At 33.0% G+C, this 14,913-nt stretch overlaps 1 protein-coding gene across 1 annotated transcript; it reads left to right on the top strand.

The window, feature by feature from the left end:
• Positions 1 to 4,363: 4,363 nt before the first annotated feature.
• Positions 4,364 to 11,488, top strand: LOC118034396 (autophagy-related protein 11). The gene is made up of 5 exons (XM_035039678.2): positions 4,364 to 6,286; positions 7,419 to 9,096; positions 9,509 to 9,729; positions 10,197 to 10,398; positions 10,815 to 11,488. The coding sequence occupies exons 1-5, from the start codon at positions 5,343 to 5,345 to the stop codon at positions 11,229 to 11,231; spliced, it is 3,462 nt and encodes a 1,153-aa protein (XP_034895569.1). The 5' UTR covers positions 4,364 to 5,342; the 3' UTR covers positions 11,232 to 11,488.
• Positions 11,489 to 14,913: the final 3,425 nt, after the last annotated feature.

Genomic DNA, 14,913 nt, shown 5'->3' with positions numbered 1-14,913 from the left:
AAATTAATTATCTGTTGAAGAATATTAAATGAGTATTTAACGTAGAAACTAATATATATATATATATATATATATATATATATATATATTTTCGGATATCATAACTCACAATGCATACAAGTAGATTACAATAGATAAGCTTGGATATCACTTAGTTTTAAGCCTTTTGATTTTATTAATTTGTCCCGAAATAATCTATATCGGACAATATCACGCCTCTATACGTATTTTGTTGGTGATAGTTAAAAGATCTTGTACAATTTATACATATATATTTATTAAGTGTTTTCATCCAAGATATTAAAATAAACAAAAGAATATATTTTAGACTAAGGCGCCGTTTGGTAACGTGGCTGCGGTGAGGTTCACCCGCAGCCACACATAAATTTGTTTGGTAATGCTCCGTATTCTGCTTTTCATTGGTAGGGCCCACGAAAAGTTGAATTAAAATCGATGTTCAGGAGAAGCAGCAATTTTGCTGCTTCTCCTGATGGAAGAAAGCTGGAACAGTGGAGCATGGCTCCACTGTTCAATGAACAGTGGAACTGTACAGTGCGAGTGCACCAGTTTCGTTTTTTTTTTTTTAATTTCAAAAAACCAGAAAAAGTTGAGTTTATTTTTTTTTCTGAAAAACCAGAAAAAATTACATGGTTTGACTCGTATTATTCATGTGAACGTGAACAATATTTTTTTTTTGTTTTTTTTAAATCATAAAAACTGTAGTTTTTGTCGAATGAATTTTGTACGTAATGAAATTGTAATTTTTTTTTTTTAAAATGAGTTTTAGTTGAAAAAATAGTATTTAATATTATTTAATAACACTACATAAATTAGAAGGATATAGCATGACGACGTAGCATTTGTGAAATTTGATCACAATTCCAATTATGTTTTTGCCGTGTCCGACCCAATTAAAAAAAATTCAATTTTTATTTGTATTTTAATTGTGTTTTATTCAAAAAATTAGAAGGAGATCACTTGATGACGTAACAAAAAATTTAGGTTTTGTTGTTGCGTGTTTAAGAAACCATGAAAAATATAGTTATTGTTGGATAGATTTCGTATGTGATGACATTGCATATAGTTTAATAGAATAATAAAAAATATTTGATATCAATATTATTTATTTCATGATGTAATAATAATAGTTAAATCTACAATATTTAAATTAAAAGTATTTTTTAATTATTTTATAACCTCAATTTAAAAAGCATTTTTTTAACCAAACACATTAAACTACTTTTTGTTCAACCTCAATTTTCAACCACAGTTTTTAACCAAACATATATTTTTTCAACCAACCTCAATTAAAAGTACTTTTTATAAAACAATTTTTTTAAAACCACAACCACAACAGCAACCGCAATACCAAACACACCCTAAGTTCACCAAAAAATCCAATTTATATAAGTTAGGAAAATTAGAGGGAAAAAAGAAGAATTTGCGTAGTTTAACATTAAGCTTGTCTTTGTGAATAGATTAATGTTTATTTTATAAAATATTTAAAAAATCTTAACAAGAAAAAATCAAATACACTAAAAAAAATCACCAAAATACCCCGCATGAATGGGTCACATTTACTGCCTAAAATGACAGTTGATTCACTTATCTTTAGCAGTAAGTAAAATCCATTCAAGTCATTATTGAAAACAAATTATAAAAATAATCTTTTTAAATTAAAAATAGAGTTACTAAATTACCGTTATAAATGTTAATTTTCACAAATTACATCAATCAAATTTACTTATTTTTTAAGCATTTTTAATTATATTAATTCATCTATTAATTTCCAATCCAAACCAATTGATATATTTGGTCAAATATCCACCTGAGAACTCCACAATCTGAGGAGTTATGAAATTTATAATGAAATAAACAAGACTGATAATGAAAATTGAAATAAAATAAATCGAGACCTAAAAATTCATTCTAAGCAGGATTTACCTTTTCTTTATTCCTTTTATTTCTCTTCACTCCCAAGATTTTTAGCTTAAATCGGATTTTCTTTTCTCAACATAACTAATTCCTTTTTATTTTTTAAATGATAAATTTGATTAATCTTTTAAATTCTATAGTTTCCATGTGCGTATTTAATGGAACTTGTTAATGATGTAGATGGAGAGACGGCATGAGGATAGAATTGAAAACCTCAAATAAAGTTAAGGGTAAAATTGATGGATGCTATTAAAAAAACAAGAAGAGTTTTTCCCAGGCAATCCCGAAAGAAAAGACGACAATTTTTGCTTTGAAGAAAAGCGCAAGTCGACATTTTTATTTCAAATTAAAGCACACTGCAAAGTTTCCACAGAGAAATTGCAAGGAAATAGCCATGTTCGCCCTTGCTTGTGGACGGATTCGTGTGTGTTTGGCAGTGAGTTTTAAAAATAATTTTAAAAAATAAAAAAAAATATTATTAACTTATTTTTTCTAAATAAAAAATATTTTAAAAAATAATAATTTTGAAAAAATAATAACAACCATACTACCGAGTATTGACGAAGCTCTGCCTCGTGTTCTTGCTGGCAAGAGAACATGAATATGAACAAGATCAAGTCTTAATCTTAGCCTCCAAATTGGACTTCAAACCTGGCTGTTGCATGCTCGCCAAGGCGAAATCCATTTTGCCTGCTGCTGCTCTGCAGTCTCCATTAATTCTTTCCCAGTATTTTACCATGCAGTTTCCTACGTCTCTTCATTGGTTGCTTCAAGTGTGACACAATCAATTTAGTTGGTCGATGACAGCTTCGGTGATCTTTAAAAAATAATAATAAAAAATGACGAAGAAATTGAGAAAAAAAAAAAACAAATAAAGAAAGCACCAGCTTGACTGTTCATGCATTGAAGTAGGTGTGATGCACTCGTTTGTTTTATTTCTTTTTTAAAAATTAAATTTAATAAAAAATGAAAAATAAAAAAATTGAAATGACTTATATTATTTTTAAAATAAATGAAAAATCTTACATGAAAAAATAATAAAAAAATAATAAAGCTCAATCTTCAATTAAATAAATGTTGAATAATAAAATTTATAAAATATAAGTTTTTTTTTTAAAAAATAAACAACCCAATCAAATATCATAAACCAGAGTTAATATCGTAAAATGTTAAATCTTATTCTTGGACTCAAAGAAGAATCTCAATTCCTAAATATTTTAATGTTGTAGAATAAATAAAATAAAAAACATTATTTAAAAGCTAAATGAAAATAAAATTGTTAAAAAAAATTTCAATTTTAAAAAATTATCTCAAATAAAAAAATAACAATTAAGATCAAATCTAACATATGAAAGAATTGAAAAGATGATGTAATTGAAAAAAAAATTAATTTAAATAAAATAAATAGTAATTAAAAAATATAAACTAAATTTAAAGAAAAATAAATTGAAGAGTTACTTAAAAAATTTGAAAGGTTAAATATAAAAAATAAATAAAAAAATTATAAACTTCAAATTAGAGATTTATTAACTACACATGTTAATGATGGGACACCAAAGTGATTCCAATGTTTCCCTAGAATCTTGCGTCTGACTTCTAAGTGATGCTGCATGTGTCGGCCGATAAGCTTATACTAGTATCGCACATGTATACCACGTTTATTTTTAATAATATTTATATTTATTAAGTTAACAAATTATTTCTAAATAAACATGATAATAATAATAAAAAATTATGATAAAAGAAGAAAAACCTCAGCGAACACAAGTTAAGGAAACTTTAATTTTAAGGGCACTGAAGTTATTTATGTGTGTTTTTAAAAGAAAAGAAAATAAAAAAAAGTTTCCAATGTCAATTTTAAAATGTTTTGATTTTATGAGTAATTTGGTCATTTTATATATAAACAAAATGTTAAAAACATGATATATTCCTGATAATAACAAATAAATTTAATAAAAAAGATTTTATTATCCCTTATACCAAGTTATTTTAACTATGCAACTAAAATGTAAATCCATCAATATATTCATAAACAATAAGATAATAATAAATGAATATTATAAAAAAGACTTTATTATTTTCAATAACAAGTTATTTTATTTTATTAAGAAGGGACAAAATAGTCAGGATGGAACCATCACACAATCATTTAGTACCATCGTGTTTACTAATGTCTTTTAGGTTTTTTTTAATAAAAGATTAAAAAAAAAAAAAAATTGAAGAAAGCAAAAGACAGCTTTTAGATAGCTTAAAGAGGGCAATGGTTTGAATTATTTTTTCCCAAAGTCCAATCACAACTCATTAATTACTGAAATAACACACAAAAAATTAATTAATTAATAACCCTATAAAAATAATCACAATTAATTAACTAATCAATTTATAAATGTAAATAATACTCCTACTAATGCTCTAATCTGCAATACCAAGCGAGATAAAGCTGCTTGCTTTTCTCTTCTCCCCGACTTATTGCAGAGAGAGACAAGGATAGAGTGAGAGAGAGCATAGCTCTTCTGCCACCCTCTTGGTTTGCTTCTTGCAGAAGGTTCCCTTTGATTTTTTATTATCCTCATCACAAGCTTCTCTTGCTACTATATCATATATATAAAAGAAAAAAAAATACCAAAAACAATCGTAGAGAAAGAGAAAAATTAAAAACAAATATTACTAAAATCTAAGAGGTTTCGTGGAGAGAACCGTTGTGTTTAGAGAGAGAGAGAGAGAGAGTCTGAAATTCCTCTTTAATCTCCTCACGTAATCACTTTCTGATGCCTTTAATCCTCTACTTTAAACTTCTCTCTTCAGACTACGTTAACCAAGAAAGTGTCCTTTGATTTTCTCTGTTATTTTGCTGTCATTTCTTGTGTTTTTTTGGTATTGTGAGAGCAGAATTCTGGTTTTTTCGTTGGGTTTATTTGGATTTGGGCGAATTTGGGAGATTTTGATGATGGGTCGCTGATGATTTAGGGTTCTGTTGGAATAATCATTGGTTGGTCTGTTGTGATTTTGTTTGTTTAGAGGAATTTCGAGGTGGGCTGTTGCTGATTTGGGTTTTTGTGGAGGATTTGAGCGTAAAGGTTGGAGCTTTTTTTTTTTGTTGTTTTGGATAAAGTCTCTGGTCGGTGTGGCTTCATGGTCGGTTGATAAAATTGGTGCTTTGTTGATTCAATCTTTAGTTGTTTACGGTATGTTTGCGGGTCTTGCAGTTTTCAGTGGTGGACTTGGTGATAAGGAAGGGCCAAAGCTCTAAAAACTGTTAATTTCCCATTTGGTTACAAGGGATTGAATTGAATCGTTTCTGCGCAATCGGACTGTTTTTGGGGATTTTTTATTTAAATTATCTCTCAGTGTTGGTGTTTCTTGTTGGATTTTATTTTTAAGGTGGATAATTCTGCTTTAAAGATAAGATGAGTTCAAGCATCACAGAAGGTGTGGTAAATCAGGCCAAGCTTGTAGTTCATCTAGCAGAAAATGGTCATTCATTTCTACTTGATTGCGATGAAACAACGCCTGTGGAAGATGTTATGCGGTTTATTGCATCGGAGTCTGGGATTAACTTCAACGACCAGCTTGTTCTGTGTTTGGAGAAGAAACTTGAACCTCAGCGGTCGCTCTCTGCTTATAAGCTTCCATCTAGTGATGGAGAAGTGTTTATATACAACAGAGCAAGGATGCAAACCAATCACCTGCCCCCTGCACTCGAACAAATTGACGTCCTTGAAATGGCAGATCCTCCACCGCCAGCTTCTTCACATAACCCCCATCCTTTAGATGATGCTTCAGACCCAGCTCTGAAGGCTTTGCCATCTTATGAAAGACAGTTTAGGTACCATTACCATAGAGGTCAAGCAATGTATAGGAGGACCCAAGTAAAGCATGAGCATTGCCAGAGGTTATTGAGGGAGCATAAGGTTCAGGAGAGGGCAATGGAGGTTGCTAGGATTAATGTGCAACAATTCTATAGAGCAATTCTTCAGAATTACTCAGAGTTCATGAAGCGTTATACACAACAACACAGGATACATTTAGATCTTTTAACTAATTTTGAGAGAGATTTAGAGAAACTGAGGTCGATCAAGCTTCATCCATCATTGCAGTCTGATTCACGCAAATGCTTAGTGGATTTTGTGAAGGAAGATAACTTGAGGAAGGCCGTGGAGAATTGTAGCAATTCACATAGGCAGTTTGAGAAGAAGGTATCGCAGTTCAAGCAAAAATTTAGCGATGCAAAGCGCAAGGTGGAAGAGTTATTTTCTTGTGGAGCAGCATCTTCTATTAGGAATCTAGATCTTACCATCAAGGAGCATCAGCGATTCATCAATGAACAGAATAGCATAATGCAGTCTTTGAGGTTGGTTGATTTCGTTTTCAATAATTTGAACCGCCTTCCCCATTTACAATTATTCTGTATGATTTTTGAGCTTGTTAGAATTTTCTTGATTGATTTAGTATGTTGATTCTTATAAAGCATTGCTGTGATTTATCACTTTCAAGTATTGAGCTTATAGCTTTTCCTATAATTTTTATAATACAGCTGGGTCATTGTTATGCCGAACTTGTATAATTGTTGCACTCGAGGGTGTTTTTTTTTTTTTTTTTTTTTTTTGCATTTGATAAGCGTAGAGGAACGAATGGTGCAATGGCTGCTCAGTGGTGGTTGCATTTGATATGACTCACTCGTCTGTCTTTTTGATAGATAATATTACTTATCCCCCCCCACCCTTTTCTTATGTAGTCTGTCATTTAGATCATCAGACTCTTCTCTCGTAGTCCCTCTACAGCATCCAGGGAATTTAATTGTTTTTCCATTTGATGCATGTGCTGTTGAATATTTTGTTAAAGACGACCTATGACAATATTGTTATCTTAAGGGACCATGAGAGTAGAAGTACAAAATTATGCTTTGGCTCAATGCCACTGGTCTGATAATTTTTGCTGGAAGTAGGAGCTGGACCTGAATGAATAAGAATTCCTGGTCCCAATTCACTTATAGATTTCAGCTTCAGCTTGGTGTGTGTGGTTTGGATATTTTAAAACATTCAAGGGCGTGCAATAACTTGATTAATACCCTGTTTTTTTTTTACTACAAACATTGGGAATTAGGAAAATATACAAAACCTATAACTCACTAAGCTGACCCCTGAAAATCCAAAAGATGTGTTTCATGAATCCATGAGAAACTAGGTTCCTGAAATCCACTAAAACAGAATTCCGAATTCAATTTGTATTCGTGAAGCAGCCATTTAATGCATGAACCCTTAAGATCCCTGATACATTTAAAGAAGCAAACTTCCTACTAAAGTAAAATACCAAATGATATTAATATTTAAGTTCTCAAACTATACAACTATATTCGATAACAATTTACAAGTAAAACCTATATTTTCTATTTTCTTGTCTCATATTAAAAACTCTAGTAGTTAGGCTGTAGGAGGATAATGTACATTCCACTGATTAATGGATGTGAGCTTGTTATTATGCAGCAAAGATGTAAGCACGGTAAAGAACCTTGTGGATGATTGTCTTTCATGCCAATTGTCTTCCTCAATTCGACCTCATGATGCAGTTTCAGCCCTGGGCCCTATGTATGATGTCCATGACAAGAATCATTTGCCCAGGATGCTGGCTTGTGAACATTCAATTTCCAAGCTGCTTGATTTTTGCAATGATAAGAAGAATGAGATGAATGTCTTTGTGCATGATTACCTACAAAAGATCCCCTATGTTACTTACCTCATGAAAGATGTGAAGTTACAGTTTCCTGCTTTTAGAGAGGCAATGTTGCGTCAGGATAATATTTTTAGGGAGCTAAAGCTATTTCGTGGGATCGGTCCTGCATATAGAGCCTGCCTTGCTGAAGTTGTGAGAAGAAAGGCTTCCATGAAACTTTACATGGGTATGGCTGGACAACTGGCTGAGCGGCTTGCTACAAGGAGGGAGGTTGAGGTTAGGAGACGGGAGGAGTTTCTGAAGACAAACAATTTATATATACCAAGAGATATATTAACATCAATGGGGCTATATGATACTCCTAATCAGTGTGATGTCAATATAGCTCCATTTGACACTAATTTGCTTGATATTGACATCTCAGACCTGGACCGTTATGCTCCTGATTATTTGGCTGGGCTTCCTTCAAAAGGTGATAAGACTGCAAGCTTGAAAGGTTCATTTTCTACATCTAATGACTGCTCTCACTCAGCTGAGATGGAAGAGATTGGTGAGGAAGCAGTTGAGAAAGATGGCTCTGAGGAGCCCCTTGAGGACTGTGAGCTGTTAGAGATTGCTGGAACTAGCAAGATGGAAGTTGAGAATGCAAAACTGAAAGCTGAACTAGCTTCTGCAATAGCCCTGATATGTTCCATTTGCCCAGAAATTGAATACGAGTCAATGGATGATAGCACAGTGGATAGTCTATTGAAGAATGCAGATAAGACAAATGAAGCCTTGCGGCTGAAAGATGAGTATGGAAAGCATCTTCAATCTTTGCTTAGGGCAAAGCATGTGCAATGTATGTCGTATGAGAAGCGCATTCAAGAACTAGAGCAGAGATTGTCTGAACAGTATTTACAGGGGCAGAAACTTTCAAATAGTAAAGATGCATCAGACTTTGCTCTTTTAGCTGCAAAGACCAAAGACTGTAAACCAGAAATTTCCTGCGGTGGTGAAGCACACATGCCTTATGCATTGACCTCAGAGCCCATGGACGAGGTTTCTTGCATTTCTAGTTTGAATGTGAAACTGGGGCTTTTCACCAGGCAAACAAGCAAAGGTGGAGAAGGTTTTGATGAAAATATGATGGACTCCTCTGGGATGTTGAATACTCAGTTGGATTCATCAATGGCGGAGCCTCATCGCGAAGAGCTGCAAGTTTGTGATAAAGATGGGAAGGACAAGATGGTGGGACAACTGGGCATGTCACTGACTAACAGTTCCACAGCTGAGAGCATGCCTGAGCCTCTTGATGTTGCACCATCTGATGCAGACGATGAGCCTAAAGTCAGTAGTGACCATGACATTGTGTTAGACCTTCAAACTGCACTTGCTGAAAATTCAAACCAATTGAGTGAAACTGATGCAAAGCTCAAAGCTGCTGTGGAGGAGGTTGCCGTGCTCACAAGGGAGTTAGAAATGAGTCGGAAGCTCCTTGATGAATCTCAGGTACTGGCACATGAACTGCCTTTTGTCCTCTGTGGTTTTCTTGGTGTTTATGTTGCTCTTTTTCGCTCAATTATATTGCTGAGTTGTTCTGGGTGATGTTCCCATTTATCGATATTTAGTATTTGTACCGTATTGCTCAACATTATTGAAATGCTTAGATAATCATTTTTGTTTATGGTTTGATGTGTTGTTTTTTGGTAGATCCCGTGATGGACAAGGCGTATTAGTTATTAGTGGACAACAAATTCCTAGAATTCCTATGAACTAATAATTTTCCCAAATAATCAGCTTCCTTCTGTTACTAAATTATGCCTGGCTTCAATGTTTTTTTCCATGCATAAAAATGTTCAAAATGCATTAATTAACTGTTCTCAACATAGACTGACAATTTCAACTTCTTGCTGTGCAAAAGATGAATTGTGCTCACTTGGAGAACTGCTTGCATGAAGCAAGAGAGGAAGCTCAAACTCATCTTTGCGCGGCTGAGCGAAGGGCTTCGGAATACAATAAACTGCGTGCATCTGCTGTGAAACTCCGTGGCCTTTTTGAAAGGCTTAGGTGCTGTGTACATGCTCCAGGTGGAGTTGCTGGTTTTGCTGATTCTTTGCGTGCTTTAGCTCAATCTTTGGCCAAGTAATTTTCCAGAATCCTCTCTACTTTTTTCTCTCCATACAAACTTCAACTCAGTTGCAAGGCTCAGCTCTGTCTTAGTCCGTTGCTTGTTTTGAATTTGTTCATATCAAATTATCAATGGAACTTTTTCATCATGTTGTTTGTAATTTATTGTCTGTCAATGTCTAGAATGTCAGCTTGAGGCCCTGATCACATTTTTTGTCTAATAGCTTGTCCTACACTATTTTAACGATTAATTTTTCTACACTCAAATATTGTTTGCCATTAGGAGGAATCTTAAATTTAAGGGTTGCAGGAATTTTTAGGGGCTTCTTTCATAATTTCTTTTAGAGTTTATCAGTGGCATTCGAATTTCTTATGGTGATTGCTGATGGAATGAATTGCTATCTTTTTTCTGTAAAACTTCAGTTTTAAGATTTGAAAATGACAATGGCCATGGTTTAATTTTTTAATTTGATCATTTTCAGTTCCAGCATTGACAATGAGGATGAGGGTGCTGCTGAGTTCCAGAAATGCGTACGCGTCCTTGCTGATAAAGTTGGTTTCTTGTCCACACACCTTGATAAGTACCCCAAGCTCGAAGCTGCAAATGAACAACTTGGAAAAGAATTGGAAACGAAGAAGGAGCTGGTTGCAACTTTGTACAAAAAGCATCAACTTGAGAAGCAGGTAGTCTGAACTTGCTAATGGTGTTCATGCTTTATCTATAGAGTAACATTTAATCAGTACTCTTCGTTGCCAAGGATGTTCAATCTCTCTGATTTACTGTTTACAAGCACTGATCCATGCTTTCCTTCTAATTACTATACGTGATCATTTTTTCTCTCATCAATTGCTTGTGATCATTGGTTTTAAACTCAACTCTAATCAGTTCTTGACTTGGTAACTGGCCTTTGTTTCCAGTGGAGCCTTCAAGCAGTGGCTGGTTATCTGGTGCTTTTTTTGGCATGTTAAACTTCGACTGTTTCTGGCCCTGCCAGATTTTAAGTTCTGCCCCTTGACGTGCAGGGATCCCTTTTGCATGGTGCTCTGTGCTTGTCTTCTCACTGCAAAAGCTTGATATCTTTGTTGATGTTTTTCTGCAGGCAAACAAAGAAAGGATATCTTTTAGCCGTTTGGAAGTTCATGAGATCGCTGCATTTGTTCTCAACTCAGCCGGACATTATGAGGCTATCAACCGGAACTCCTCTAACTACTACCTGTCTGCTGAATCTGTGGCCCTGTTCACAGACCATCTCCCAAGCCGACCCAGCTACATTGTTGGGCAGATTGTGCATATTGAACGCCAAGCTGTAAAGCCATCGCATCCTGCCTCAACTAGGCCCGAGCATGGTAGGGCAGATCAACTGGATCTTCTGACCACTGACCAAGGGACTGACCTGTTGAACTTCAATTTGGGATCGACTTCCAACCCATACAATCTTCCTGTGGGGTGTGAATACTTTGTAGTGACAGTAGCCATGTTACCTGATACAACCATTCATTCAGCGCCTCCTTCCTGATCTCCTGCTTCAGGCAGACAAGACGTGATGGAAGAAACTAAGTGTACATATATAATAATATATATATATAAAAAAGATGAGCCTTCATCTGGGAGTTGAACTTCTTTTTTTTCTCTCTGTACAGCTGATTATCCAAATTAAGTTGATTTCCCCTTTGTACATAAATCTTCTGTTTTTAAGCATGTACAGAAACTGTGAATATTCATCCATCTTTCGCGAACTTTAATTGAAATTCCCCATTTATTCTTCTTCCAAAATATGGTTTTGGTTTGTTTTTAGGATCGAGGACCAATCATTTAAACCGAGGGGTATCATTTAGACCAAATGGTTTGACTTGATGCTTAAGGTAGCATGCTTCTCTTTTAGCTTTCTGGGTTTCAGCCTAGGTAAGGCTGCAGAAGTGTAATCGTCATAAATCCATTCATAAAGGCATGGATGCCTACCTAAGACGGAATTGAAGAAGTGTATTTAGCCTCGGTTTTAAGATGTCCTTGGCTGAATGCTACCTCTAAATGGGTGCTGGAGAAATCAACTCTGGTTTATTTTTTTCTTAAAATAATATTATTTTTTTCTTTTAAAATTCTCTGAAATTATCCCATTAACCCGGCAGGTTAATATCAAAACTAGATCAAATTAGAAACTAACTTAAATAAGGTTTCAGGATGTGGGCTTGCCGAGTCAATTGTTTTGCCAAACCAAACTTAATTACTATGCTTGGAAGCCAGATTTCCAAATCCAAAGAGCTAGTAATTTGACAGAGATGTGCAAAACCCCAGATTCTGTCATTGATGATTGTTTAGGAGACCCACCTAATTGAAAATATATACAAAGGCTCGGATGAATTGCATATCGTCCACTCCTTTGTTTCAGAATGTAGAAATCTCATAAAGAAATTTCAATTTTTATTTAGGATGCCTTTATTTCATGAAAAATATTTTCAGAAAAATGATTTATTTTTCATTATTTGGACGTGATAAGAAAAATATTTGAATATAAAATAAATGATTTGATAGTAATAAAATGAGAAAAGTTGCAATATTTGTGATTAAAACAGTGATGGTGGTTGTTATAGTTATGATATTTGTTGTATGTTTGTGGTGTTAGGACAATCATCTTTTTGGACTAGGATCTTTATAGGTGATGAGTGGAAAAAAAATAAGAAGTTCTTGATTTTTATAATGAAAAGGAATTGGAGTCGCCACCTAGTATTTTAATCACTAAAAACACTAAGAAGTCTCAGAGTCTAAATAAAAAGATTCATTATGTAAAGAAAAAAACATATCACTCTTAATACACCATACCTAAGAGAAATTGTATTGTTTATTTGTTTGATATAATTTAAGGTAGTTTTGTATTTTATAACCGTTGATCTGTCTAATAGCTAAAGTTGGCATCGAACCACCTTAGTAGAATGATTCATAGCTTTGTAGGTAAACCATAGCTATGCTAAAGACAAGCAAAATAAATGTACCTTAATATTTGTCGCGTGTGCACGGCTCGGCTGAACGTCGAGGTCAAGGAGCTGTTATCTAATTGTTTGGTTTAGGGTCATTAGAATACCTGGGTGGACTGGTCTTATATGAAATTCTAGCGTAAGGGATTAGTTGTGGTTAGGAAAAGTATTAGCATTCCTAGCATACTTTACATGAGGTAAATTGCATTGTACAATTTAGATGCGACTTAGAGTATGTTTGGTAGTGTGGTAGCGGTTGCTTTTCAAATAACTTTTCGTGTCGAAATACATACCAATGATTTTTTTTATTTTTTAAAAATTATTTTTAACATCAGCACATCAAAACAATCCAAAACATACAAACCATATTAAATTTTAGCAAAAAAAATAAAATAAAATTTTTGGGACCCAAACGGTGTCTTAAAGGTATTGATAGGTTCTTAACCAATGGTCCGTTTATGGCTTAAAATAAAGATTTATGTTCATGAATAAATATCATATTTTGAATTTATTATGGGTTTGTATACTCAAATAAATTCTTGTAGGAAACAAATCTATGTAGGTGCCATGAAATAATTCAACTATCCTGGAAGGCAAAAGGGTTTTCCACAACTCGTATATCATAATGAAAAATATCCTAATTAAAATTGGTGAGTATCCAAAAACATTATGAGAATTTTCTAATCAACTCATGTTATTTAAATATTAACCTACTTGTAGGTCCAATATTTATATCAGAACATTGAGCATTAATTCTCATAAATTATTTTTTAGGGTTTTTGAAATATTGACCAAGTTCTCATGAATTCAATAAACTGATTATTAATTATAAGAAATGCATTTTTTATATTTTTTAAACCAAAATATGACTTATTTTTTTAAGAGACTTGACCATATACACACAAAATAAAATATATTTTTTATTTTATGAAATGAAAAAATATTTAGAAATTTTTGAGATTTCGACGAAAAGCAAGAATTTTAATACCAGACTAACATCTTATAGTATAAGTCTATAACCCGAATATTAAATAAAATTACTGAAAAAAATGTGAAGGACCCATAAATAATTTTAAATTGATCCTTGAATTTTTTGGAATTTATTTAGGGCTTGTTTGCTTAAAAAACCATTTTTATTCAAAATAACATTGTCAAAATAGGTCTAAGGGTGTGTTTGCCGAACAACCCCTTAGGCCAAAAATTCCTCAACCTAAAAAGTAATTAACCAAACAAAGCCTTAGTACTTGACCTAGAACAAAACCAATTGGGTTGACTTGAAAACACTTGTTTAACCCTAAATCGAACCAAAAACCATGGTTTGACCCAAGTCAAAAGCAAAACAAACAATTAAACCAAATACAGATTAAAACTATAAAAACACAAAACATAAAATTTTCTAAAAATAAAACAGATTAAACACCAAGAACACGATGAACATCTAAACCAAAACCCAAAAAACACAAATTACAAACCAAACAAGTTTTCACGCAATCAAGCACAATGTTTTGTTTGTAATCATGTATAGATCAATAATTAAGCATCCATCTTCTTCAACTAACACTCAAAAGCAAAGATTTGATAAAAATATGCTTTGGAAGTTGAAAGAACCCTAGAATCTAAATGTATGATTACATGTTATTGTTGCGTTTTAACCCTAAATTATTTGATATAGGTAAAAAGCTAATATGTATACGCCAACAATTAACCCAAAACAACTAAACAACAAGAGGCTTAAGATAAAGTTCATGCAAAGAACATGAACCTTGAATCTGAAAAATTTCGAGAAATTAAAAAACTAATGCCAAAACCCAAATTTGGCCTTCTAGACCTCTTAACACACTGTTTTTAGTTCTCACAAACCACATTAAGCATAGTTGAATCTATATAACTAACAAATATAACATGCATGGAGTTTCAAAGTTCAAAACTACAAAACTTAAACAACAAACATATTCATACTATTTAAATTCAAAACTTGATATTTTGTAACATTTAAATGCCAAAACATACTTGTATGAATCATTAACTTGCATTAAAAAAAATCAAATTGATCAATATGCTTCCAAAATCTTTAACTTATAAACAAAAGCAACTTACCATTTTATTACAAAATAAATTCAAACACCAATCAAAATATCCCAAATACATCATTAACATGCTATTGGGATAAAAACACAGAATAAAATAAGCATCAAAACCTAGAATCATGCCTTTAGTGCAAGTCTCACA

The sequence above is a fragment of the Populus alba genome, chromosome 18, assembly GCF_005239225.2.
Source record: "Populus alba chromosome 18, ASM523922v2, whole genome shotgun sequence".
In the NCBI taxonomy this organism is placed as follows: Eukaryota; Viridiplantae; Streptophyta; class Magnoliopsida; order Malpighiales; family Salicaceae; genus Populus; species Populus alba.
This window is presented reverse-complemented; position numbering and strand designations above follow the sequence as displayed.

Bases quoted from the DNA above. Each gene is read 5' to 3' on its own strand.
- LOC118034396 (XM_035039678.2), top strand. From the start codon at position 5,343: ATGAGTTCAAGCATCACAGAAGGTGTGGTAAATCAGGCCAAGCTTGTA. The intron at 9,730-10,196 runs GTAATTTTCCAG...GATCATTTTCAG, and splicing joins TTAGCTCAATCTTTGGCCAA to TTCCAGCATTGACAATGAGG. The intron at 10,399-10,814 runs GTAGTCTGAACT...GTTTTTCTGCAG, and splicing joins AGCATCAACTTGAGAAGCAG to GCAAACAAAGAAAGGATATC.